This window comes from Mesocricetus auratus, unplaced genomic scaffold, assembly GCF_017639785.1.
Source record: "Mesocricetus auratus isolate SY011 unplaced genomic scaffold, BCM_Maur_2.0 Super-Scaffold_6723, whole genome shotgun sequence".
Lineage (NCBI taxonomy): Eukaryota > Metazoa > Chordata > Mammalia > Rodentia > Cricetidae > Mesocricetus > Mesocricetus auratus.
Window position 1 is genome coordinate 12,709,974 of NW_024429183.1, and position 27,239 is coordinate 12,737,212.

General features: G+C 40.8%; 1 protein-coding gene across 1 annotated transcript in view; it reads left to right on the forward strand.

Moving 5' to 3' along the window:
- The window catches only part of Glg1 (golgi glycoprotein 1), a 99,485-nt gene that overhangs the window by 57,702 nt on the left and 14,544 nt on the right, over nt 1-27,239 (forward strand). The window contains exons 5-18 of the mRNA XM_021228951.2: nt 2,788-2,991; nt 4,178-4,249; nt 6,558-6,741; nt 7,514-7,728; nt 12,599-12,720; nt 14,434-14,535; nt 15,132-15,285; nt 17,134-17,271; nt 20,140-20,226; nt 21,396-21,458; nt 22,373-22,486; nt 23,933-24,021; nt 24,585-24,702; nt 25,762-25,854. Of these exons, the coding sequence (XP_021084610.1) occupies nt 2,788-2,991; nt 4,178-4,249; nt 6,558-6,741; nt 7,514-7,728; nt 12,599-12,720; nt 14,434-14,535; nt 15,132-15,285; nt 17,134-17,271; nt 20,140-20,226; nt 21,396-21,458; nt 22,373-22,486; nt 23,933-24,021; nt 24,585-24,702; nt 25,762-25,854 (1,755 nt within the window). The remainder of the gene's footprint in view (nt 1-2,787; nt 2,992-4,177; nt 4,250-6,557; nt 6,742-7,513; nt 7,729-12,598; nt 12,721-14,433; nt 14,536-15,131; nt 15,286-17,133; nt 17,272-20,139; nt 20,227-21,395; nt 21,459-22,372; nt 22,487-23,932; nt 24,022-24,584; nt 24,703-25,761; nt 25,855-27,239) is intronic.

Consider the following 27,239-nt stretch of genomic DNA (forward strand, 5'->3'; position numbering starts at 1 on the left):
ACACACACACACACACACACACACACACACACACACACACACACACAATTTAAAGTAGAAAAAGTCCTTTTTTAAAAATTGGGCAGGTGGTGGTGTCTGGTAGAATGGCTCAGAAGGTAAATGCATTTGTGCCCTATGACCCAAGTGCAATTTCCTAGATCCACGTGGAGGAAGGAAAGAACTGGCTACCATAAGCTGTCCTCTGACCTTCACATAAGTGTAAGGACAACGTGCAGTCCATCCCCCAACACGCACGCACACATGTACCTTGGTTTAATCTGCAGCCAGGTGTGGTGGCACACACCTTTAATCCTGTCACTTATGTGGGAGGCAGAGGCAGGTGGATCTCTGTGAATTTGAGGCCAGCCTGGTCTACACAGTGAGTTCCAGGACAGACTCCAAAACAACACAGAGAAACCCTGTCTAAAAAAAAAATCTCTAGCTCCTTGCATATTAAAGAAATCTTCCTGAGTGTGTTGGTATATCCCTCTAATCCCAGCACATAGGTAGAAGCCAGCAGATCTCTTGAATTCAAGGCCAGCATGGTCTACACAGTGAGTTCCAGGACAGTCAGAGCTACATAGTGAGACCCTGTCTCCACAAAATAATAATTCTGAACATTATATATATGTATGTATGCATATATATATATATATAACATTTGGTAGGGTTTTTTTGCATGTATATATAATGTATATTCATGTATGTATGCTTGCTCATGATTGTATGGGTATATGTATGTCCATTCATGGGGGACAGAATATTGGTGTCTTCTTCAGCCAGTATCTCTTACTTGAACTCCAAGCTTACTTTTGCATCTAGTCTAGGTAGGGATCTCTTCTCTACCTCTAGAAGGCTGGGATTACAGATGGGCCACTGTGTCCACCTGGCCTTTATGTGAGTCCTGAGGATCCCAACTCTGGTCCTCGTGTTTACACAGCAAGTACTTTACCTGCTTTCTTTCTTTCTTTTTAAACTTTATTTAATGTGCATTGGTGTGAAGGGGTTAGATCCCCTTGAACTAGACTTACAGACAGTTGGGAGCTGCTATGTGGGTGCTGGAAATTGAACCCAGACTCTGGAAAAGCAACCAGTGTTCTTAACTGCTGAGCCATTTCTCCATCATCCCCTCCCCCTTTTAAAACAAAGCTTCATGTAGCACAGGCTGGCATGGAACTTGCTCAGTAGCAGAAACTGACCTTGAACTCCTGATTCTTCTGCTTCAACTTTTGATAGGATTATAGACTGTGTCACCCTGTGATTTATATAGTCCCAGGGATGGAACCTAGAGCCTTTCGTATGCTACATACTCTATTATCTAAGCCACATCCTCAACTGTCCTCTACCTTACTGTATAGCCAAGGCTAGCTCTAAACACCTGATCCTCCTACTTCTACTTCCAAGTTAGTGAAAACATGCCCAGTAGGCTTTACAGTGACACACACACACACACACACACACACACACACACACACACACACACACACACACACACACACACACACGCCCTTCCCTCCCTGTGTATACTAGATAAGCACTCTGCCACTGAGCTGCATTTCCATCATTGTCGAATATTTGTATATAATTCATTTACTAAATGGACAGAACCAACTAGCATAGGAACTCAGAGTAACTTTGCAGATATCTTTATTTTGGAAAGATAGCTGGGCCGGGTGGTGGTGGCTCATCTTTTAATTCTAGCACTTGGGAGGTAGAGGCAGGTGGATCTCTGTGAGTTCGAGGCCAGTCTGGTCTATAGAGTGAGTTCCAGGACAGCCAGGGCTACACAGAGAAACCATGTCTCAGAAAACAGAAAAAGAAAGAAAGAAAGAAAGAAAGAAAGAAAGAAAGAAAGAAAGAAAGAAAGAAAGAAAGAAAGAAAGAAAGAAAGAAAGAAAGAAAGAAAGAAAGAAAGAAAGAAAGAAAGAAAGAAAGAAAGAAAGAAAGAAAGAAAGAAAGAAAGAAAGAAAGAAAGAAAGAAAGGAAGGAAGAAAGGTAACTGAGTGTGGTGTTCCGCCCATGCCTGTGACCTCACGAATCCCAGTGCTTGTTTGTTTTCCTCTCTCAGTCTGTCTCCTCCCCAGCCCCCTTTGTGTGATGGCACACATGGAGGTCAGAGGAAAACGTGGGACAGTCATTTCTCTCCTGCCATGTCTATACCTGGGATTGAATTCAGGGAATAGGGTTTGGTGGCAAATCTTTACCCACTGAGTCATCTCACCGGACCCATCAGTTTGTTGTCTTTCAAACTTGACTGAAAGCACTATTGGAAAAAATTTAACTTTTAGAGGTGAGTGAATAGATGCATCTGCAGTGTTATTTCTGTATCAACATAAACTGTTCATAACAATGGGTTAGTGTCATTTCTTAAGAATGTATGCCCATACATATACAAACTAAATAATATAATTAGAAAAATTTAAAGCCTACTGTTTTAATGGGGTGGGTCCTGACATTTAAACCATAAAAATATAAAAGTTCAAGACCTAATTTTTAGTGCTAAGCTATACCAAAATTCCTAGGGCTTTGGCACTGGATAGATGACTCTGGTTAAGAGCTCTTACTGCTCTCGCAGAACATCAAAATTCAGTTCCCAGCACCAGTGTTAGGCAGTTCTTAAACCTCTATAACTCCAGCTCCAGGGGATCTGATGCCTTCTGACTCCTTCAGGACTCCATACATATATGTAAATACAGATGCACACATACGAATAAATAAAACTTTTTCAAACAAGTGTTTATTTAATCCCTGTATGGTGAAAGTGTTAAAATGTCGTTACTGTTTTAGGATGCACATTCACAAGGTGAGGTGGTATCATGTTTGGAAAAGGGCCTGGTGAGAGAAGCAGAAGAAAAAGAGCCCAAGGTTCAAGTGTCTGAACTCTGCAAGAAAGCCATTCTCCGTGTGGCCGAGCTGTCCTCAGACGACTTTCATTTGGACCGGCATTTGTATTTTGCTTGCCGAGATGATCGGGAGCGCTTTTGTGAAAATGTGAGTCACTGCGAAGCTGTTTTTCCTTTCTTTTTAAATATCGGTAGTACTGTATTCCAGAATGAGATACACCATCACAAATAAGAAAGCCACTAAAGTAGAAGATGGAATTGGTTCCAAGATGCAAAAAATAGTATTGAATGCTCAGTCTTGAAGATGTAACATCTAACTAACATTGGTTTCTGACAATCTTAGCACTTTCTGCTTTCTCTCATCTTGTAATTTTAGTTCTGTTTTTTGTTGTTTTTTTTCCTCTCTCTTTTTTTTTTTTTTTCTTTTTTAAGACAGGTTCTGTCTATATAGCCTTGGCTGTCCTGGAAGTCACTATATAGCCCATGCTATTCTCATAGAGATCCATGTGCCTTTGTCTTCCGAGTGCTAGGATTAAAGGCATGGGCTACCATGCTAGACACAATTTCAGGTCTTGAAAGCCTATTTTATCTGCAGTGTGTTGGTGGTGAACACCTTTATTCCCAGCACTCAGGAGGTAGGGGCAGTTGGCATCTCTCTGAGTTTGAGGCCACCTTGGTCTATAGAGTTCCAGAACAGCCAAGACTATATAGAGAGATCCTATCTCCCCCCCCCCAAAAAAAAGGAAGAGAAAGAAAGAGGGAAATCTAATTTATTTATAAGAATCTTTGCTTACCAGGAAGTCCTATTCATGTCCTATGGCTGAAGCTCTGATACATAACATTTTTATGTGGTTTTGATTAAGGTCAGTAAAATAAATGGTAGCCATGTGTAGTGGCAGAAACGGGGGGATCATGTGAGTTTGAAGGCAACTTAGTCTACAGAGTTTCAGGACAGCTAAGGCTGCACAGAGAAACCCTGTCTCAAACAAACAATGTTATCTAACTTTAAAACCTTACCCTGGGATAGAGCCTATTGATTCATGAGACAACTTTTAGTCCCTATCTATCTACATTTCCTGCCTGCTTCCTTCCTTTTCTTTCCTTTGCTTCCTTCTTCTTTTTTTCTGTAATGAGGATTGAATGTAGTAACTTATAAATTCTAGACCCTGAGCTTTGTACACACTTCACTGATCTCAGCAAAGAACTGAGTGACCTGTGTGCTCTCCCTTTCTGCCTGCCATTTTGAATTTTTAGTAAAGGTTCTGTGTAAGACTGGGAATGTCATAGGATAACTACTTAGCTAATAGTAATAATGTGTATGTTTTATCTTACAGACGCAAGCTGGTGAAGGAAGAGTATATAAATGTCTTTTTAACCATAAATTTGAAGAATCCATGAGTGAAAAGGTACCACATTGAAGGACTATTGTTTTACTGGTTTCATAGCGCCTCAACGAATGAGCTCTCTCTTGTTTCTTTCTGACTTAGGTTAGGGTGATTGTTTCTGGAGCACAGCCTCACACCCCAGACCCCCCTCAGACTCAATATGGAGCCAAGGGTGGCCTTGACGTACTGATCCTTTTTTCTTTTACCTCCCAAGTTCTGGGATTAACATATGCCACCACTCCTGGCTTGCGTCACACTCTCTTACACAGTTCTTTTGTGGTCTTTCCAAAGGGTTGATTTCAAAACACTCCACATACCAAGTAGCAGAGGGTGGTCAGTCAAGTTTCTTATATAAAATAGCATAGTGTGTGTATAACAACCTATGAACATTCTCCTGTGACCTTTAAGTGTCTAGATTGCTTAAAATAACTCACATTCTTGGTGATTTTGGCAAACACCTTTCTTTAATCCCAGCACTTGGCAGAGGCAAGTAAATCTCTTGAGTTTGAAGCCATCCTGGTCTACAACATGAGTTCCAGGACAGCCAGGGCTACATAGAGGGACCCTGTCTTGAAAAACCAAAGCGTGCGTGCGTGTGTGTGTGTGTGTGTGTGTGTGTGTGTGTGTGTGTGTGTGTGTGTGTGTGTGTGTGTGTAATCTATATACATATATATCTCACACAATGTGGATGATGTGTTGTTAAAATGATAGTTGCTGTGTTACATTGTTTAGGGGATAATGACTAGAAGATCATCTGTATATAATTGGTACAAACACAATTTTCTTTTTCCAAAATGATTCCAATCTGTGAATCTACAGAACTGACTTTACCAAGGTATGAATGACTGATAAAGCATATACCCTCCAGAGTTGAGACTTTTGTTTAAGTACATAAAGTATATTTGGGCACCTGATGTGGTGGTACATGCCTGTGATACCCTCACTCAGAAGGCTAAGGTAGGAGGATCTGAAGTTGAGGCCAGTCTGGATACATAGTGATACTCCATCTTAAAAAGCAAGTAAGGCCTGGCAATATTGCTCAAAGGATAAACGAACTTGCCACCCAGATAGATGACCGGAGTTTATCCTAGAACCCACATGATGAAAGAGAAACTCAACCTTTGCAGATTGTCCTCTGACCTCCACATACATGTTGTAGTGTACCCACACACACATAAAGTAAATAAATTAAAAAAACAACAACAAAACAAATTTGTCTTAAAGCAAGCAATGGAGTTTGAATTATGTGATGCTTACTCAGTGAGAAGTCATTTGAGAGTAAAATTGGAGAAATTTTAAAATCAGAACTACATTAATGTCAGTTCTACATACTCAGGGAGTGTGGGCTAGCCATACTAATATCCTTCACAGGTAGTCAGTTGTTTAATTTTTCAGTATTACCTCCTTAAATGCTCTTATTACCTTTAGTTCTGTCACTAAATAGATACAAGAATCTTTTTAACACTTTGAAAAGCAACTAATTTTGCAATTCTATCTTTTGCTTTTTTATACAACTCAAGTATTTTTTTTCTTCAGAGTAAGTAGAAAGTTCTATTCAACAGAATATGCAAATATAATATCAGCTGTGACTTGAGTGCTGTGAAGTTTGTACCAGGAATGTGGTTGAAGAAGAAAGAGTACTTAGTGTATTATGACCCACCACATCTGTATGCTGCCCTTCTAGCAACAGCTGCCTAACAGTTCACCACCAGATTCTAGAGCTTCCCTTGATTTACTCCTAGGCCTCTTCATACTATTTGTTTATTTTTTATCTCTCTACTTACTTATTTTTGATTTTTTCCAGAAGGGTTTCTCTGTAGCTTTGGAGTCTGTCCTGGAACTCACTCTGTAGATCAAATTGGCTTAGAACTCACAGAGATCCTCCTGCCTCTGCCTCCTGAGTGCACTGTTTATTATTTTTATGTGTGAATGTTTTTCTTGCGTGTGTGTATGTGCACCATGTGCATGCGGGCAGAAGTTAGAAGAGGGCTCAGAGTCCCTAGGACTGGACTTGATGGGATGCTGTGAGGTACCATATAGATGATGGGAATGGAACCTGTGTCCTCTTAACTGCTGAATCTTATTTCCAGACCCTAGAGCCAGTTGTTTGGTTTTTTGTTGTTTGTTGTTGTTTTGTTTTTCGAGACAGGGTTTCTCTTGTAACAGCCCTGGCTGTCCTAGAACTCACCTAGAGCCAGATTTTAAACAAACTTACAGATAGGCATTTTGGTAAAAAGTGCAGTTGTTGACAAGCACAGTTCTGAGACTCTGCTTATCAGATAGCTGAAGCGTGTTAAGTGGTCTCATTATCCTTACACTCTTTCCTCAGTGTAGAGAAGCACTAACTACACGCCAAAAGCTCATTGCTCAGGACTATAAAGTCAGTTATTCATTGGCCAAATCCTGTAAGAGTGACTTGAAGAAATACCGGTGCAATGTGGAAAACCTTCCTCGGTCCCGGGAAGCTAGGCTCTCCTACCTCCTGATGTGCCTGGAGTCAGCTGTACACAGAGGTGACGCTTCATTTCCTCTGCCCCTCTCACTCCTTTCCCAGTTCCCATTCTGAAGCTTCTTGTATCTGTAATTCGTAGTTTCCTTCAGACCTTTTAATTTGTAGAATGGCTGCTGAAGCGTTCTTTAGAAGAGTAGGTTAACATTACATAACTTTTAGGTCAGAGTGATCTGACTTCAGATTATGACTGTCACTAAACTAACTGGCTGGGTAACTTATGTGTTTAGATTGGCGGAGTGGGGTAGTGGGGTTGGGGGTTGTTGCTTTTTTTTCTCAGTTTTCCATCATCACATTTCTAGCTCAAAGAACTATAAATGGGGGAACTGTAGTGAATATCTGAAGGATCGTTTTTTGGTTTTTTTCACAAACTTTAGCTGTTTAGGGCAATAGGGATTGTTCTCTGGGTTTATTTATTGCCCCTAATAGTTTTCTTATTGATAAGACATCTGGGGTTGTGAAGATGTAGCTCGGTGGCTAAGTGCTGTGTAACATGAATGAGGCCATGAGTTCACCCCCTCACATCAAAAAAGTAAAGAAAAAAAGGGGCTTCTTTTGGCAAGACGTTTGCATTATTCATAAGCTCTGTAATGTACAACTCTGCAGGATAAACCTGGTTCTCTGGATACTAAGTTTGCTTTATGCTGCTGAAGCTTTTGCCAAGTTCTAAGCATTCAGGGTAGATATTAATTCCATCCAGAAAGATGCTTTTATGCATAGAGACTACTGGTCCTCAAGCTCACTTTTCCTAACTTTATGACTTACCCCTACCATAGGGCGACAAGTGAGCAGTGAGTGCCAAGGGGAGATGTTAGATTACCGACGTATGCTGATGGAAGATTTCTCTCTGAGCCCTGAGATCATCCTGAGCTGCCGAGGGGAGATTGAACACCACTGTTCTGGATTACATCGCAAAGGGCGAACGCTCCACTGTCTGATGAAAGTAATTCGGGGTGAAAAAGGGAACCTCGGAATGAACTGCCAGCAGGCGGTAAGGAAAAATATTTCTGCTGCCACCTTGACAACTGTTTTAGGTTACTATTGCTGTGATGAAACACCATAATCAAAAGCAACCTGGGGAGAAAAGGGTTTATTTTAAATACTCTTTCACATCATAGTTCATTATTGAACAAAGTCAAGGCAGGAACTCAAGCAGCAATCTGGAGGCAGGAGCTGATGCAGAGGCCAATAGAGGATTGCTTCTTACTGACTTGCCCTTTGTGGCTTGTTCAGCCTACTTTTTTATAGAACCCGGGACCACCTCCCAGGGGTGGCCCCATCCACAATGGCCTAGGTCCTCTGACATCAATCACTAATTAAGGAAATGCCCTACAGGCTTACATGCACCTGATCTAATGGAGGCATTTTTTTCCATTGAGTCTAAGTGTCAAGTTGATATAAAACTAGTCAGAACAGCTGTCACATTTTACCAACCAAGGAACCTTTCCCTGTCAGGCAGTTTCTCTGGATTACTTCTGGCATCACAATCAATAAAAATATTGTTCCTATGAGCAGGTTTTAATTAGGATATAGAAGTTACTACACAACAAAGCTTGAATTCGTGATTGATAAAAACAGCTCTGGAGTTGGGTAAAGACAATGTATTGTTTTCCTGCTTCTAAAGAACTTGCCAGATTGGATTACTAAATGCAGGATAAAGGAAAATTAGTTTCTGCAAAATCAAGGAAGACTGTTAGCAGAAGAGAACTTGCCTGTCTTAACAAGTTTGATTGAGTTGAAATTGAGAGCTGACATGAATGGAAAATTTCTGGCAGTTTCTTTTTTTACTTACATGCCACAAGCCTGAATCATTTTCAGAATCACGTTATCTTTATTAATTAAACCAGGGCAACTATGAATAGAAAGGTCTTTCTTTCACCAGCTCCAAACTTTACAGGGAAGGATGTAGAGGTTGTTGGGAGAAAATACAGTGACTCTCAATCTAGTGTTCATAAACAGTCCAATAACTGAAGATCATAATATAGGTCAACGAAATATAGGGCCTTCGTCTCATTCCCTTTGTCCATGTTTCTTTTTATTGGATAACAAATTCTTGTGCAATTTAGAATATCAGATACAACAGTAACACCCTTTACAATGACTTTCCCTTTATGAAGCATGAAACATACTTTGTTTTGTTTTGTTTTGTTTTTCAAGACAAGGTTTCTCTGTGTAACAGCTCTGGAACTCACTTTGTAGACCAGGCTGGCCTCGAACTCAGAGATCTGCCTGCCTATGCCTCCCTAGTGCTGGGATTAAAAGTGTGCGCCACCACTGCCCTGCTAAAACACAAAAGATATTTTGGTTTTGTAACCTAAGCATCGCTTTAGAAAACCATGATTTGGGGCGGAGAGGTGGCTCAAGAATTGAGAGCACTAACTGTTCTTCCAGTAGACCCGGGTTCAATTCCCAATACCCACCGGACAACTCAAAACTTCCTGTAACGCCAAGATCTGACACCCTCACACAGACACACATGCAGGCAAAACACCAATGCACATAAAATAAAAATAAATTACTAAAGAAAAGAAAACCACAATTCATTTTATACTTTTTGGTATTTTTTATTAAAAACTAAATATTACTTGAATTTTATTTTTTTAGCTAATCATATAAAAATAAGAATTTCGGTCTGTAGCAAAATTTGGTAGTCTGAAACACAAGCTTACATAAACTTTGGGTATAGAGTAAAATTTCACCTTAGCTTCTGTTAACCCTGACCCAGAGTAGACAGCGTTGTGTAGCTACACAGTGCATCTTATGGTGGGATAAAAAGACGCTGTAGCTGCTTCTCTAAAATGGAAAAACCAGCTGGAAGGAAGGCTTCTGCAGCCTGCTGTGGACTGAGTTGTTGAAGATTACTTCCTCTGTAGTCTCCTTGATGGCAGTTTCCCTAATTGCCCTCCATGCCAATGAATATGCCCGGCTATAATCCAGGATGACTCAGGAGGCGGCCTCTGCTGTATTGCTTTCATCCTGAATTCCAGCCAGAAAGGTTGTAGAAGGTGGATAGGGGAAAAATCCATTTCTACTCAGCCTACACCTGCTGTAAAGTATTCAGGAAAAGAAAATAGACTGGACTCAACTTTTGCTTTAAGGCACATAGTTCATTCCCCAGGCTTTCTGAAAGTTAGCTTGTTCAAAGAACTAGTGACTCAGCTTCAAAGATAAATAAGTACCACCCACATCACCCTTTGTGCCCAGAAAAAGTACTTTCCAAGTCCAGAGGGTAGCCACAAACGTGGTTTTGACTACAATAAGACTAGCTTAGGAAAGAAACACTTCATTTTTATTGTATGGATTGTTTTAAGCTTTTTTTTTTTTTCCCCATTAAAAACTAAAGGCATTTTTCCAAAGGGATGGTCTTCCTTAGTCTTCTATGCTATTCATCCTTAAACTGGGGAATGCTTTAAAGCAATTTAGGTGGATTTCTTTTCAGTTTGAAAGTTTTCTTCCTTGACACAGCAGACTTCAATACCTGTAATTGACCATTAATTTTTTTCATCTCTGCTTGGATTAATTTAGTGGCCTGCTAACAGTCATCAGCAAGCACTGAGCTATAAAGCATATGGTAATTATTATCTTAATGAATATATGCTCCTCCAAATTTACTACAATCACCAACTGTTAGGTTGTCTTGAATTATGACTGACGGAGGTCAGCCCATGCTCTCTCACCCCAGCAATTGGACTGCTTCCCTATTGGCTAACAGTGCTTTATTAATCAACCAATAGAACAACATGTACACAGAAGGACTTCCCCCCATCAGGGTTTCTCTGTGGCTTTGGAGACTGTCCTGGAACTAGCTCTTGTAGACCAGGCTGGTCTCGAACTCACAGAGATCCGCCTGCCTCTGCTTTCCAAGTGCTGGGATTAAAGGCGTGTGCCATCACTGCCTGGCTATTTTGTTTTGTTTTGTTGTGTGTTTGTTTTTCATGACAGGGTTTCTCTATATAGCCCTAGCTGTCCTGGAACTTGCTCTGTAAACCAGGTTGGCCTTGAACTCAGAGATCCACCTGCCTCTGCCTCCCTAGTGCTGGAATTATGGTGTGCTCTACCATGACCCAGCCCCTGATTCTTTTTGATTGCTCTATCTGCATGTACACCCTTATACCAGAAGAGGGCATCAGATCCCAGTATAGATGGTTATGAATCACTGTGTAGTTGCCAGGAATTGAATCAGGACCTCTAGAAGAGCAGTTAGTGCTCTTAACCTCTGAGCCCAAAAACTGTTCAATTCCTAAGGAGGTAAAAAAAGAACTTAAACCAGTAAAGGTTTTAATTTTCTGTTTTTCTTTCTCTCTTTTAAGATTTCCACTCAACCCCATATGCCACCTATCTGTAGTAATAATGATATTCTGTCTATAATGCTTTGCAATTTACCTTTTTTCATTTGACTCTCTGTGTTTGTTTGTTTTGGGATAGGATCTCACTGTGTATCCCTGAATGTCTTGGAATTCATATATATTGGAATTCTAAACAGGCTGGCCTTGAACTCAACACAGGTCTGCCTGTCTCTGACCTGAGTATTGTTGTTACAGATGTGTACCATCATGCTTGGACATTTCTTAAAACCTACAGTTAAGGCTGGAGTAGTGGTGGCACACACATTTAATCCCAGAACTCAGTAGGCAGAGGACGGTGGATCTCTGAGTTCAAGGCCAGCCTGGTCTAAAGAGCAAGTTCCAGTATGGTTTGGACTACACAGAGAAATCCCGTCTCAAAAAAACAACAACAACAAAAATCTCCATTTTAAAGGACTGAAGTGTTTTGGGCTGGAGAGATGGTTCTGGATTAAGAGCACGTGCTGTTCTTCCAGAGAATCCGAGTTCAGTTCCCAGCACCCACATTATTCCTTAAAACATCTGTAGCTTTACTCCCTGAGGATCTCACACCCTCTTCTGGCCTCCAGGGGTTGCACAGACAAAATGTAGGCAAAACACTCATATTCATAAAATAAAAATCCAGGAGAAAATAGAGGTAGTGTGAAAACCCAGAGTCAGATGAACTTGTCCCGTTCTCAGAGCTGATGTTACACGGGAACAGAACCATTCTGAGGTGCGTGTTTCCTGCCTTTAGTCCACAACAAAGGATGGGCCAAGCAAAAGTAGATGTAGAGTGTATTCTCAGTTTCCAGATACAACAAGTATTTGTGATTCTTATTGTATAAATATAGTTGGCAAAAAGTAAGAAATTATAACAATTCTTGTTTTCTTTTCTTATTTTTTTTTTTTTTGTCTGTCATTCTGTCTGTTTTTCAAGACTGGTCTCTCTGTGTAGCTTTGACTGTCCTTTAACTCACTCTGTAGGCCAGGCTGGCCTTTAAAGAGATAATCCTGTTTCTGCCTCCTCAGTGCTGGGATCAAAGGTGTGTGCCATCACCTGCCCAGCACATTCTTGTTTTCTAATTCCAGCTGTGAATTAATTGAAATCCCTCACATCTGCCTTAATAAAACATAGTGTACTTGTTATATACCAATGTCATTTTGGTGAAATTTATAGCCTTGCTAGGATCAAATTGGTCTCTACATGGACCTGTCTTTTGCTCATTTCAACTCTGGCTTCCTTCTAAGCAGCAAGTTGAGAAATCTGATTAGTCAGGAGGGAGCCTGTATAGACTTGTTTGCGGATGCCCAGTGAAGGGTCAAACCAGGTAAATATGCAAGTGCCACAGTGACTTCAACAGAAAACCTGGAGCAAGTAGAGAAATAATTGGAAAATGTTCCATCAGAACTTTTCAACTTGGGCCAGTAACATTTGTAGAGCCTTGTTTAGAATGTGTTGTGATGTGCTGTACTGAGCATCTAATGATATGACATTGCTCTTCTCTGGACCTAATTTACTTTGTCTTTCCAACCCAGCTTCAGACACTGATTCAGGAGACTGACCCTGGAGCAGACTACCGCATTGACCGAGCTTTGAATGAAGCTTGTGAGTCTGTAATACAGACAGCCTGCAAACACATACGATCCGGAGACCCAATGTAGGTTCTGTCTCTTGTGGCGCTATCCATGTGTTGTGTTTGGCAGCATAGAGAACATTCCCTCAAATGACCTTTGAGTAGCTTAACATCTTGACTGTAATTTTGTTGAACAGTGACACATACCAAACTTTTGTTAAAAACTAATGAAATTGAGACTTCTGATATGCCTCATCCATGATAAAGAGACATTTAAACCCAGAGCTGTGATGGTATTTGTTGACAATGTCTTGGCATATATGAACCTCTCTTAGTCACTAAGTAACCTTATATAGGGCAGAGTGACATTGTACATTGACACTCTATCCTTTTAATCTTTTTGTAGATTGGCTACTTGAAAATCGTCAGAAAGCAGTTGATCATAATTGAGACCAAAGACAAGATGTGATATTTAGAAGCTATGGTCACAGGAAAACTGAACAGTAGCATTTTATCCAAGATATCAGAAAGCTAATTAAATATTCAAATTAATGTAAAATATTTTATTTTCCTTCGTTTTATTCCATATGATATGAAAACAGGTCCTAAAAACAGATTGCAAATAAGAACAGGTTTCCTGTTCTACATAACTTTTTTTTGTTTCTTGTTTGTTAGGATTTTTGTTTTCTTTTTTAGTTTTTCTAGACAATATTTCTTTGTATAGCCCTGGCTATCCTGGAACTTGCTTTGTGGACCTCAACTTAGAGATTGCCTGCCTGCCTGCCTGCCTCCTGAGTGCTGGTCTTAAAGGCATGTGTCACCTCTGCTGACTTACATAACTCTTTATAGCTTGTGTCTGGCACTGCCTAACAATAAAGTGAATGCAGTCAGGGTTTATCACCGTTCTTCTATGTGAAAGCTCCCATTACTCATGTCGCAGTAGGGAATTAGAATGGAATTCTTGCTTAAAGCTTTTTATGTTTATAAAAGAGGTATACACACATACTTAAACTGAGGGTGTTTATAGTATAATAACTGTGTCAACCAGAAAAGGGGCAGGGGAAAAGAAGGAGATGCGTTTTATGTATATGGTGTTTTCCCAGCATACATGTCTGTGAACTACCTGCTTGCCTGGTAGCACACAGTGTCTATAAGGGAGCATCAGATTCCCTGGAACCAGAGCAGTTATGGAGGTGCTGGGAATTGAGTTGCATGCTGTTGAAGAGAAATCAGTGTTCTTAAACACTGACACATCTCTCCGCCTCCAACACTTACATTACGTGCAAGTCTTGATTTGAACAAACATTTAAAAAGACATGAGATAGTTGAAAATATTTGAGGGAGAGAACGACAGGATTTTATTTTATATAAAGGATTTGCCTTTTGTTGTTGCTGAGGATATGATCTCAAATTTTAGAGAAATAGGTTGAAGTTTTTACTGAGAATTGCCTCAGTTATCAGCAAGAGACACTGAGTTAAAACAAATTTGGTTATAGGTTCACAGGAGGTCCAGGACGGGAAAGTAGTCAGTATACTGTTTTCTACTCTTATATATATTGGATAGTTTTCATAGTAAATGATTAAAAACAAAACTGCTACATAGATCTTATGTATGCAGAATTTGAAGTGCAAAATGACTTAAAGCTGGTAGAAGAAATGATTGCTGTAAAGTTAATTTGTGTGATTCTCAGAAAAGTAAATCATGTCACCCTAGGGAAATACTGTATTGAAATGAGATTTTTGGAGCCTGTCATCAGAGTGTTTCTTTCATTAAAATTTTACCTCTGTTATGACCAGGATTCTCTCATGTCTGATGGAACATTTATATACAGAGAAAATGGTGGAAGACTGTGAACACCGACTCTTAGAGCTGCAGTATTTTATCTCTCGGGATTGGAAGTGAGTATGTTAAATCCAGAGGAAGGCATTGCTTCATTCTGTCTCCTTGTGTGGTCAGTATCAAGTGGATGGATGTGCATGTGGGGAAGAATTTATTAGTTTAGCAGTATGTACCTATGCATAATGTGTTTGAGTTTGTTTGCCACAGTGAGCATGTGGGAGTCAGAGGACAACTTGATGGAATCCATTCCTTTCCCTCCACTCTTACATAGGCTCTGAGGATCAAACTGTGGTCACGAGGCTTGCACCATAAAGTGCTTTAACCGTGGAACCATCTCACCAATCCACGTGTGTTTTTAAACCCAGAGCTTCATACTTAGAGAGCATATACTCCTCTACCAAGTGTGTCCCCATACCCCACTTCTGTATTTTATATTTTATGATAATCAGTAACAAATTAGATTCTTTCAAATTCTGGAATAGCTAGCTATCTCCAACCCCCAGAAAACCTATTCTTATGACTTGTAAAGCAGTATCTAAAAGCAGAGTCAACCCACTGCCAGTCTGTAGGGATGCCAAGCATCCCTAATCACCACTACTTTGGAAGTTGGACAATATGGGAAGTAGTGCTTCTCTTTTCACTTTTAACCTTCTAGGTTGGACCCTGTTTTATACCGAAAATGCCAGGGAGATGCTTCTCGCCTTTGCCATACCCATGGTTGGAATGAAACCAGTGAACTTATGCCTCCTGGAGCGGTGTTTTCTTGCTTATATAGACATGCCTACCGTACAGAAGAACAGGGAAGAAGGGTATGCTGTCACCTTGGTTTCTTCCTAGTGCCGTTTGTTTCCTACCTATTGTTCTGATGTCTGCCATCACAAGGAAGCCTTTCTGATGTATGTGGTGGGATGGGAGGGTGTTGTACTACTAGAAACAGAATCATCCAGTGAGTATCCCTGTTGATAGAGTTGTCCACCAGTTTCTTTTCTGTGTGTTGGGTTTTTTGTTTGTTTGTTTTAAACAAAGTATATGGGGAAACATTTCCAGGTTTGCTCTCTAAATTTCCAAAATACAAATCACAAATGGACAATTAAATTCTGCTGTTCTAACTTTATTTAGCTTTAAAGATCCATTAGAAGCTTTTAGCCAGTGGTTCTCTAGACTTCTGCCTTTGGCAGCCAAACACAAGTCTTTATATTAATGAGAGCTCTCTGGCAATGCACTAGTTGCAGCCCAAGTTTCAATACCAGCTTCTTGGCATTTTCCTGCCCCAGTTGCCACCCTTTGGTGAGATATTTGTGTGAGCTTAGCTGTCTTCTGGTACCACACAGACATGCTGCTTACTGTCATTCTGAGACCCAGTTGAATGTCATTTCTGCATGTGTTACAGACTGTAACTATTTTATTACTTTATATACCTGAGTACAGGTACCCTCCTGAGCCTAGTCTAACAGTCTAGGATTCAGAACCAGGAGATACAGTCAAAAAGTATCACACTGTAATTGCTAAAAGCCTGGCCCAATTTTTTATTCTGCTTTTTATTCCATCAGAAAACATAGTATTTCTCATTAATCACAGATGTTCCCATATCCTGGTATCTGGCAAGTCACAACAGTAGAAGGTTCTTTCACTTGTAAATAAAGATATAATAGAATCTCTTGTGCTAACTTTTTAGATTTTTTATTACATTTTTATTTGGTGTTCACATGCACACAGACACTTGTCATGGTAGAAACCAGGCAACACTTGCAGAAGTTCATTTCTTCTTTTACCATGAGTCCCAGGGACCATCTAGCTCAGCAGAGGTGCCTTTATCACTAACCACCTCGTCATACCCCTTGTGTGACATTAAAATTTAGATACCTTTACAGGCCTTTAAAGGAAAAAGATCAATGGTATTTGGTATTGCACAGTATTGTACAAATATTGTCGAGATACTCTGTGACTCTGGAAGGGAGCTTGTTGCCAAGCCTCATGCCCTGACTTCAGCCTCCATAGCCTACATAATAAAAAGCATGGACTGACTCTTATTAACTTGTATTCTGATCCACACATGGTACTTGCACAGCTACTATATACACAAGAGCGAGCAAATAAATAAATAAATAAATAAATAAATAAATAAATAAAATAAATGTAATTTTTTAAAAAATGAAATGAAACCTCATAGCCACTAAGGCCCTACCTCGGGTATGTGTCTTTTATGGGCATCCAAAAGTATTGGTATTCACCTTTTTTACACTCTGCTCATTCTATGTAATTTGCCAATATACATTCCTAGCTGTGTAATTGATGTTGTTGCCTGCATTCAGCATTTATGTATAAGTCTTGCCTGAATCATATCTAATATTTTACCATTCTCATAGAGTAAGCAAAACCCTACTTTGAACGGATGTCATTCACGTTTTTTTCAGGGTACTCTCAGAAAAGGACACCATGTTTACAGTTTAATGGAAAATGCTGACTGTAGAACTGCTTGGAGAAATGTGAACTTCCTCCAACAGCTCCCTAAAGCATTTCATTCTTACCCTAGGAAATATAATTTGGTATAAAGTTTGGGGAGTAAACTACAGGGCTCGTTATTAGTTTGCTGATAAGAGATGTGTTCTGTCTAGGGATTTCGTGTATTTATTTTTGTTACCTTCTTTCTCATGTAGCTTTCACGAGAATGCCGAGCTGAAGTACAAAGGATCCTACACCAGCGTGCCATGGATGTTAAGCTGGATCCTGCCCTCCAGGATAAGTGCCTGATAGACCTTGGGAAATGGTGTAGTGAGAAAACAGAGACTGGGCAGGTTGGTGACCGAGCTTCCATTTCTTTCTCTAATCATAATGTTAGGGACTCCTATGTAATATAAAGTACCGATGAAGTTCATCTCAGTGTTTACTGGTGTGATCTATTATATTTTCAGTTTTCTTTCTAGAAGAAATCCATCAGAGAGTTTTCTTTGTTTGTGTGGGTTTTTTGTTTGTTTGCTTTTATGTAAGAATAGTTATATTTTTCATTGCTTTAATGTTATGGTTTCTTTATTATTAGAGTTGTTATTTTTCCTCTTTGTGTAATGTTTAGAACCCAGGGGACTGGGGAGATGGCTTAGAGGTTAAGAGCACTTGTTACTCTTGCAGAGGTCCCAGGTTCAATTCCTAGGACCTACACAGCAGCTCACAACCATCTGTAACTCCAGTTCCAGGGGATCCAATGCCTCCTTCTGATCTTCACAGGCCCAGGCATGCATATGTTATACATGCATACATTTAGGAAAAACACTTATGTATTTGAACTAAAAGAAATCTAAAACTTTTTAGAAAGAAAGAAATCTTAGGGCCAGAGTATGTTCTGCTCTGACAAGTACATAAGATTTTTGTGGAAGGCATTTTTTGTACTAGGCATTCCATTTTCCTTAGCATATCTTCCTTTTCTTTCCTCATCTTAACTCATTTTATTTTCTAGTTTTTAAAATTTATTTTCTAACATCTATAGGCTGCATTAAATTTTTGTGATTGCAAGAGAATTTTGTGATATATATATGTAAATGTTTTGGAATGTACCAATAGATAATGTGCTTACCCTAGGACAGTTTTACAAGATGCATGGAAATGTAGTAATTTTCCACTTAGTTGAAAGTCACACACAGCTAGAAGTGGTAGCACATGCTCTTAATCTCAGAACAGTTTGAAGGAAGAAACAAGATAACAGTTCAAAAATAGCTTTCGCAGCTGGGTTTGACTCACGCCTTTAATCCCAGCATTCAGGAGGCAAAGGCAGGTGAATCTGATTTTGAGGCCAGCCTAGTGTGCATAGTGAGGTCCTGTCTCGAAAAAATAAAGGCACTGTTATAGCCCTTAGAAGGTTCTGTGGGAGGAGCCTGGACATTTGTGTGCTAGGGTCATACAAGTAGTATAGGCACTCATAAATTGCCCATGCTTCTGTAAATAAGCCCATATTTAAGCCTCTGTGGGCAACCCTAATTACTGGGTCCCATACAGAGACACACCAAAAAACTCTCATGTTGAAGTTAGACATTCTGTTTTGTTTGTTTGTTTGTTTTTCAAGGGAGGTTTTCTCTGTGTAGCTCTGGCTGTCCTGGAACTTGCTCTGTAGACCAGGCTGGCCAAGAACTCACAGAGAATTCACAGAAATCCACCTGCCTCGGTCTCCCGAGTGCTGGAATTAAAGTCATGTTGGAGTTGGACATTTTAAGAAATGTCATAATTATTTACCAAGGCTATTGGCTGCAAGAATATCATTTCATCACTTGTTTCCTGAGCCTGTTCTATCTGGGTTTATGACTAGAAAATGCCTATCGTTTAGCTTTCTGCTGCCTCTGTCTAATATAACAAGAACAAAAATGTGTTGCTATAGAATCCCAGAAAAGGTTTCATTCATACCATTCTATAAGGTAAATCTTCAGAAATCCCAACCTCATTGTGGCCCATGGCTGTGAAACTAAATCTAAGAATGGATTCCATGGATACATTTCTCTTGTTATCTGTTTGTCTTACCTGCAGAAAGTTGATGCATTTTCCTTTGAGTCGTCCCCTCTCCAGTTCTGGCTGTTGTAATTCCTCCAATCCTTCTCCTGTCCTTCTTCCTATTCTACATCTAAAACAGATTCCTGAAGAGTGGTCAGAATATTGAACCCGAGCTTTTAACAGAGCACTCTGCTAAGAAGTAGCTTTAGGTAGCTTTAGGAGAGTGACCTGGTGATGGGGGATGTCCTTCTGTATATATGTTTCTCTTATTGGTTGATGAATAAGACACTGTTTGGCCAATAGCCAGTAGAGGCAGGGAGATAGGCAGGGCTAGGAGACGAGGACAATGCTGGGGAGAGAGGCAGAGAAGTACCAATGGAGTAACAGGTCTGCGCATTCTGTGGCAAGTCAAGACCACATGGAAATACATAGATTAATAGAAATGGGTTAGAATTAAGACAGAGCTAGCCAATAAGAAGCCCTAGCCATCAGCCAACAGTTTTATAATTAATTTAGCGCCCGTGTGTCTGTTTGGGACTGAAGTAGCTGTGGGACCTATCAGGACAAGAAACTCCAGCAACAGACCTGGTATTATACTTAGAATCCTAAGCAGCTAAAAGGAACAGTGAATAGTTAGGCTATATATAAGGCAGCATCAGTCCAGCGTTTAAAGCCCAGACAAAATACCCTTTAGGTAATAACAGTCTGTAGTTAAAGGGTCTAGAGAACTAGCTTGTCGGTTAAGAGCACTGGATTGTCTTCCAGAGGACATGAATTCAATTTCCAGCACCCATGTGGTAGCTTACAACCATCTGTAACTCCAGTTCCAAGGAATCTGACTCCTTCTATCTGCTGCCTCAAGGCATGCAAGTGGCACACATGTATGTAGGCAAAACACTTTAACAATCAAATAATTTTTTTAATAGCCTGCTAAAGTTAAAGATACCTGGGTAGTTCCTTATGCACTTGTAAGTTTTAGCCTTCTGAATTTGCATGACTCAAGAGTACTACTTGACCCTCTCAACTTCTGTGTTACATCAAGTAACAGGTTACGTCTTAGTTAAAGCTTTTGTGATGTTTAGTAAGGTGGTCTAAAAGGGAGGCAAGTACAACGGAGGCAGACACGGTGTTCCACCTTCCCTTATCTGCATACATGACTGAACAGCAAGGGCTTGCCTTTTTATGTTCAGGAGCTTGAGTGCCTCCAGGATCATCTTGATGACTTAGCTGTGGAATGCAGAGACATAGTGGGCAACCTCACCGAGTTAGAGTCTGAGGTAAGTAATAAGTAGCTCCCTGGGGGAGAGGTGCTGCCAGCAACCTGGTCTTTATTACTTAGCTCTTTTGTTTCCTTACTCATGAGAGTACAGATTCTTTGCCAGCCAAAAGAACCTAATCATCAGTCTTTCCCTATTTGCTTTATACAGAAGTACATTGTGCTGAGTCCTGACCCTTTCTGTCACAACGCCAGAGAAGCTATCGCTACAGTTAGCTGTTTGGTTTTTCTTCTACACTTTAGGTCTCTGATTCACATTTAAAAGCAGTCTAAGCAGTGATAGTCTCTTACCCCTAAAGCTCTTTTAGTGAAGTAATTTTGGTGTGCTATCTGTATGCCTGATAAAGTCCTGGGACTTCCAGTTATATATGAGACACTTTTATACACATTTGTCTCTGTTATATCCTGAAACCTACTAAAATACAAAATGTGATTTAAAAGCCTCATAAGTATAGACAATACTGTTCAGAAGTACAGAGATAATAAAAACTCTAAAGAATTTGCATGCTCTAATATTATTGCCAAATATTTCATCTCTTTTTTTTTGTTTTTTTGTTTTTTTGTTTTTTGTTTTTGTTGTTGTTGTTTTGCTTTGCTTTTTTCTAAGACAGGGTTTCTCTGTGTAGCCCTAGCCATCCTGGAACTCATTTTATAGACCAGGCTAGCCCTGAGCTCAGAGATCCACCTGTCCCTGCCTTCTGAGTGCTGGGATAAAGGCATTTGTCACCAGGCAGTGGTGGCACACGCCTTTAATCCCAGCACTTGGGAAGCAGAAGCAGGTGGATCTCTGTGAGTTCCGGGCCAGCCTGGTCTAAAAGAGCTAGTTCCAGGACAGCCTCCAAAGCCACAGAGAAACCCTGTCTTGAAAAACCAAAGGAAAAAAAAAAGAAGGCTTGGCACATCATCTCCCTTTTCTTAATTATGCCTCTTCATTGTTCAAGTGTATAAAAGGATGTCTGTCAGATATAGTGGTTCATGCCTTAAATGCCAGCACTCAGGAGACAAAGGCAGGCTGTGAGTTCAAGCTAGTGATACATAGTTAGACAGAGGAGCTGGTGGATCACATACACACACAACACACACACACACACACACACACACACACACAATAGCCTTCTCCATCCTTGGCTTTTATAAAGCAGAGTGATTAATCTATTTCTTCTTCTACAGGATATCCAAATAGAAGCTTTGCTAATGAGAGCCTGTGAACCTATTATTCAGAACTTTTGCCACGTAAGTGATGTCTGGGGGAGCACGGGTTACTAACAGAACCAAATTCAATGGGACTTTGAGCCTCAAGGGTGTGGGGTTCACCTCTGTCTTCAGCATAACTATTCTGATAAGCAGCTTTAGCAAATGAAAGTTGGAACTGTAAACAAGATTGAGGAAGGGGCCAACAGCTTGGGGAAGCCTGATTGTAGAACTTGATTCCGGCAGTTAGTAGCACTCTGCAGATGAGCGGGTTTGTGGCTTGCAGCAGTGGGTGGGATGACTTTATAAGAAGAGATAACAGGAGCTGGAGAGATGGCTCATAGGTTAAGAGCACTGGCCGCTCTTCCAGAGGTCTTGAGTTCAATTCCCAGCAGCTACATGGTGACTCACCACCATCTATAGTAGGATCTGATGCCCTTTTGTGGTATAAGGATGTGCATGCAGATAGAGCACTCATACATAAAGAAATAAATCTTTAAAAAATAAAACTTGTTAAAAAATGTTTTAAAAGAAAAGATATAAGAGAGAAACTCCAGGGTTCGGCAAGTTGCTTCTCAAGAACTGTTAGCAATGGTAGTAGCTTTCCTTTCTAGCTGTCTTTTTACACCTCAATGTCAAGTAGCTTCTTTTACTTTATTTCTTACTCCCTTTTTACCCAAATTGTAGAAGTGAAGTACATTTAGTAACCCATAAGATCTGACAGCTAGGTGTTATCCCTAAAGGTAATAGTCCTCACAGTGGATGTCCTTGCTTCTTGCATTTTCTGCCGAATTTTATCTTTCCTGGTTTCTCAGGCTTATTTTTGAAGAATTTATGATGTATTTATTTTTTGAAGGTTTCTAGAATCACTCCTATTCACATTTTTTATGAATGGCACTATAGATTGTATTGTTAATAATTACAAATAAACTGTAAATGTGTACTGTCTCTCCCAGGATGTGGCAGACAACCAGATAGACTCTGGGGACCTGATGGAGTGTCTGATACAGAACAAACACCAGAAGGACATGAATGAGAAGTGTGCCATTGGAGTCACTCATTTCCAGCTGGTCAGTTGATTTCCTGTGTTGGCTGCGTGATTAGTGAGCATCTTCCTGCTTTGGAACAACCAAGCAGTTCTGCTCTTCTCATTATTTCCAATCATGTGCCCTATTTGGAACTTCTCTCAATAAATGTGACTTTTCTTAACTGTGGCCAGGCACTTTTCTCAGTTCCTTAGCATTCAGTGACAAATGAGATATGGTCATAGAGAACATTCATTGTAGAGAGGATAGAGACAAGAGAGCAAGCCACTCCTTCTCCGGGTTAATGCTCACATTAAGTGCGACTTAATGTCCCTGGAGTCTGTTGTTTGTATAACTGTTCAGTGCACTAGTCTGGGTCCCGAGTCCTTTCTTCTGCTCTACTGTGCTCCTCTCTGCTCCTGCTCTAATCTGCTTTTCTTTATTTCTTCCCCTCACTGTGTGCTGGAGATTGAAACCAGGGCCTGCCTCCCTTACAAGCAGTTTTCCACTGAACTAAATCCCTACACAACATATCCCCCTTTTTTTCTTTCTTTTTTGGTTTTTCAAAACTGGGTTTCTCTGAGGCTTTGGAGGCTGTCCTAGAACTAGCTCTTGTAGACCAGGCTGGTCTGGAATTCAGAGACCCGCCTGCCTCTGCCTCTCAAGTGCTGGGATGTACGCCACCAATGCCCAGCTCCCCCTTTTTTCTTCTTAAATCATTTGAATAATGTGGCTGTACCATACTCTTTGTAGTAACAGGAAGCTAAGGAAGTTTGATATAGCAAGCACTTTGTTCAGGGAGGATAATTGGTTAGTCAGCTGAGGTTATTGACTGCTTCTCAGAGCGTGTAGCCCACATGCTTGCATTCCATTATTTTAATGGACTCTCTTGCTGTGCTAGAATCTAGACTCTAGTAAGAGAAAGATGCCAGAACAAGAGAGTCCATTAACACAAAATCTGGGGTGGCTCCAAGAAGAAAAATAAAACCAGAGCAGGTGTTGGGGAATGAAAGGACTGCAAGAGGAGATCCTAAGAAATTGAATTAAAAATAGAATCCTAAAGGAAATGGCCGTGTAAACTATGTGAAGATCTGCCAGAGTAACACTTTTGGCATAGTGAGTTCAGATGTGTGATTTGAAGGACGGGGGCCAGTGTGCTGTCACAGGGGGAGCCATGTGATCTCGGCAGATTGCAGAAGTTCTCAGAAACAGTCTGGCGTCAAACTTGCTGTGTAGCCGTGGATGACCTTAAACCTCTTAATTGTCCTGTGCTGTATCTCCCAAGTGCTGGTATAATAGGCATGTGCCAACACACCAGGTTTCTATGATGCTAGGAATCACTCCTAGAGTTGTGCCTGCTAGCAAACCACTCTGTGAACTGAGTTGCATCCTCGGCCTGTGATCAGTTTCTGGAAGTTGTATGGCTACACTGTTACCCATTGCTGTTGACCATGGTTTTCCACAGAGCTAATTTTTTTTCTCATGTTTTAGGTACAGATGAAGGATTTTCGATTCTCTTACAAGTTCAAAATGGCCTGCAAGGAGGATGTGTTAAAACTTTGTCCCAACATAAAGAAGAAGTATGTATCTCTTAGTTGATATGTCCTGCCCCAGAAGTCTCGCTCAGCCTCTGAATGAGCACGTAGGCTATGGGGCCACTTCCCACCATCTGGCAGTAGTGGTCCAGAGGCTATCCTCTTTTGTAGTGCAACCAAATTCTGGCATTGTTTGCACAGATTGTGGCCACAGCTCCCTCAGCCACATTTGGTCATAGATGTTCTCAAAGAAAAGCCCCTGAAGTATGGGAATATTCTTTTTTTTAACCCTGGGTTCAGACTGCCTATCTGAGGAATCAGTTGTGGGGAGTCCTGAGTCAGCTTCTTCCCAGCACACCCCAGTTTGGCTTCTCTGCAGAGAAACAACACAACTTCACTGAAGTAGAATTTTGGGGGATAGGTAGACCTCAGCTCCCTTGGGAATTGTGTCTTAATGAGGAAACTGGTAGACTTTGACAGTACAGCTGCCCAAACCTTACGAGTTGTTCTTGGGGGGATGGCAGGTCGTTACTGAACACATAGTCTTTTTCTGTACCTCCAGGGAATGATTCTCAGTATGTATGTTATGCCTTCTCCTTCCTTTGCAGGGTTGATGTAGTGATCTGCCTGAGCACCACTGTACGAAACGACACTCTACAGGAAGCCAAGGAACACCGGGTGTCACTGAAGTGCCGCAAGCAACTCCGTGTGGAGGAGCTGGAGATGGTAATGCTTCCAGAAACCACAGGAGAGACAGAAACAGGAAGATGGGTTTTGCTACCATTGTGAAGCATGAGATGTAGTTACAGTTGAAAATCTTTCCGTATGACATTAGTTGTTCTTTACTGTTTTGAGTTTGGTTTTAAATGATAGAATATTTTTACTCCACACCACGAGAAGTCAAACTGGGACAGATTCCAAGCGTTCACAGTCATTGGATCCGTACTGTCCTCAAAGACAGAAGACCTTTGCTGTCCACTGAGCTGTCCTTGGCATCCGTTTCGCCCTGAGGCTGGTCCTCTGGCTGCAGGATGGCTGCCTGAAACAGCTGAACTTCCTATTTCATTTTCCTCTCCATCAGGAAAGGGGAAAAGAGAAATCGCCCTTCTTCTTGAAATAAAACTCCGTCCCTTAAAGTTAGGTGTGTCAGCTTGTGGCCCCCTGAGACAACTGGGGAGTTGAAGGAGAGGGGCAACTTCAGCTGCTGTAGTGAAGCATGAGGTGTGGGGTCACACATGAAATTTACCATGTGCTGCCCCCTGTAGAAGTCCTTCCTAGACAGTGTCCAGTCAGCAGATAAGTGTAAACATTCCACCTTCCGGGGCTTCAGGGAAAGTTTAGTGCTTAGAGCACTTGCTACTCTTCCAGAGGACCTAAGGTCAGTTCTCAGCACCTATGTCAGGTATCTCATGCCTGTTTGTTTGGGTTTTTTTGTTTGTTTAATCTTAGTTTTCAAGACAGGGTTTCTATGTAGCTGGCCTTGAACTCACAGAGATCCACTTGCCTCTGCCTTCTGAGTGCTGGAATTAAAAAGAAAGGTGTGCGCCACCACTGCCCAGCTTTTTTTTTTTTAATTTTAGCTTTTTCATGCCTGTTTGTAATTCCAGATCCAGGGAATCTTGACACCTCTGGCTTTCTCAGATACCTACACTCGTGCACATACCCACATGCAGGCACACATAAGTACATACAATTTAAAATAATAAAAGTAAATCTTGAAAAATATATATTGGTATCTGTAGCTTAAAATTGCCTCACTTCCTATACTGACTTCCTCTCATGCAGACGGAGGACATCCGTTTGGAACCAGATTTGTATGAAGCCTGCAAGAGTGATATCAAGGGCTACTGTTCTACAGTGCAGTATGGAAATGCTCAGGTAACATTTCACTTCTGCTGTAAGTGTCGGAGTCAAGTTAAGGTTTCTTTATAGCAGTCAGTGTCTCACCAGTGAGACAAGGACTGACGCACCCTTGTCAGTTTAATTCCCCATTCAGCTGTACCCCTCTCTGCCTTGTCTGCCCAGTGAATTCCTGCTATTGGTTTAGGTATTTCTCCTGTGTAGCTTCTCCGGTGACTCCACCTCTGGTGTTCATCCCGTGTTCCACTGCACAGTTAGTTCTTGCTTGCTTTTGTGCCTTTCCAAGACAGGTTCTCTCTGTGTAGCCCTGGCTGTCCTGGAACTCAGTCTTTAGACCTGGCTGACCTCAAACTCGCAGAGATCCACCTTTCTCTGCCTCCCAAGTGCTGGATTAACGGTGTGTGCCACCACGCCCAACTTCTCAGCTATCTAGGACCTTGCTATAGTGCTCTAGCCTTTGAGATACTTTCTTTGATTTCTTGTGTCTGCAGTTGCCAGTGCAAAGTCTCAGTTCTTTGTTTTTTGTTTTGTTTGTAGTTACTTTCTTTTAGATTTGAGTTTTCTGTGTGATGACCTATAATTTCAGTGAGAATGAGACTGGGCAGGACATTGTTCTTTGTCATATAGACACTTGTAGGATCAGGGTCTTCCTTTAGGCACTGTTCTTTCAGATACTGCTTTGCTTTTCCTTTTTTCCTGGGAGTCCTGTGGACAGGTCTCCCTGTTTATGCATCGTTTCTTAAGGTATCACTGTGTTTTCTAGTTTAAGTCCTTCAGAGGTGTCATGGCTTTATGCTGCAGCCCTGGTAGGTTCTGCGTCCCATCTGCTTTCTTTGATTATGTACTTTTATATCTAAACATTTGGTTCAGTATACACCTACCTTAAAATCCATCCCATGATACTTTTTATAGTGCCACTCAATATTTTCTGTCATAGCTTTTCATAGTTTACCCTCTGATATGTCATTTGTCATACAGGATTGGGTCTAATTCATACTTAGCATCTGATGCTACTCTTATAAAACATAAGTTGAGTTTAACTGAGTCTCTAGACTATACCTGCTCTCTCGTCAGAGTACTCAAATGTGTGCTTCAAGAAGAGTCCTAACAAGGGCTGGCTCAAGAAGGAAGAAGAAACCAGAAAGCCCAAGTGGGTTTCCTTTTAGATTCCAGTACACCCTGCTAATCACCTGGAATTTTTGACATTCGGTCCACTGTTGGCTCTAATGTTATAAATCCATGAGTGTAGTTCCCCTTAATGAGAAAGTCCATACTCCTATTGCCTGGAATTAGAAACTACTGAAGTGCCATTCACTGAACTGAGTGTCACAGTCAAAACAGATGAGTTTCAATCCCTGATAATGCTTCCTAACATCATCTATACTATCAATTAATAGCATCAT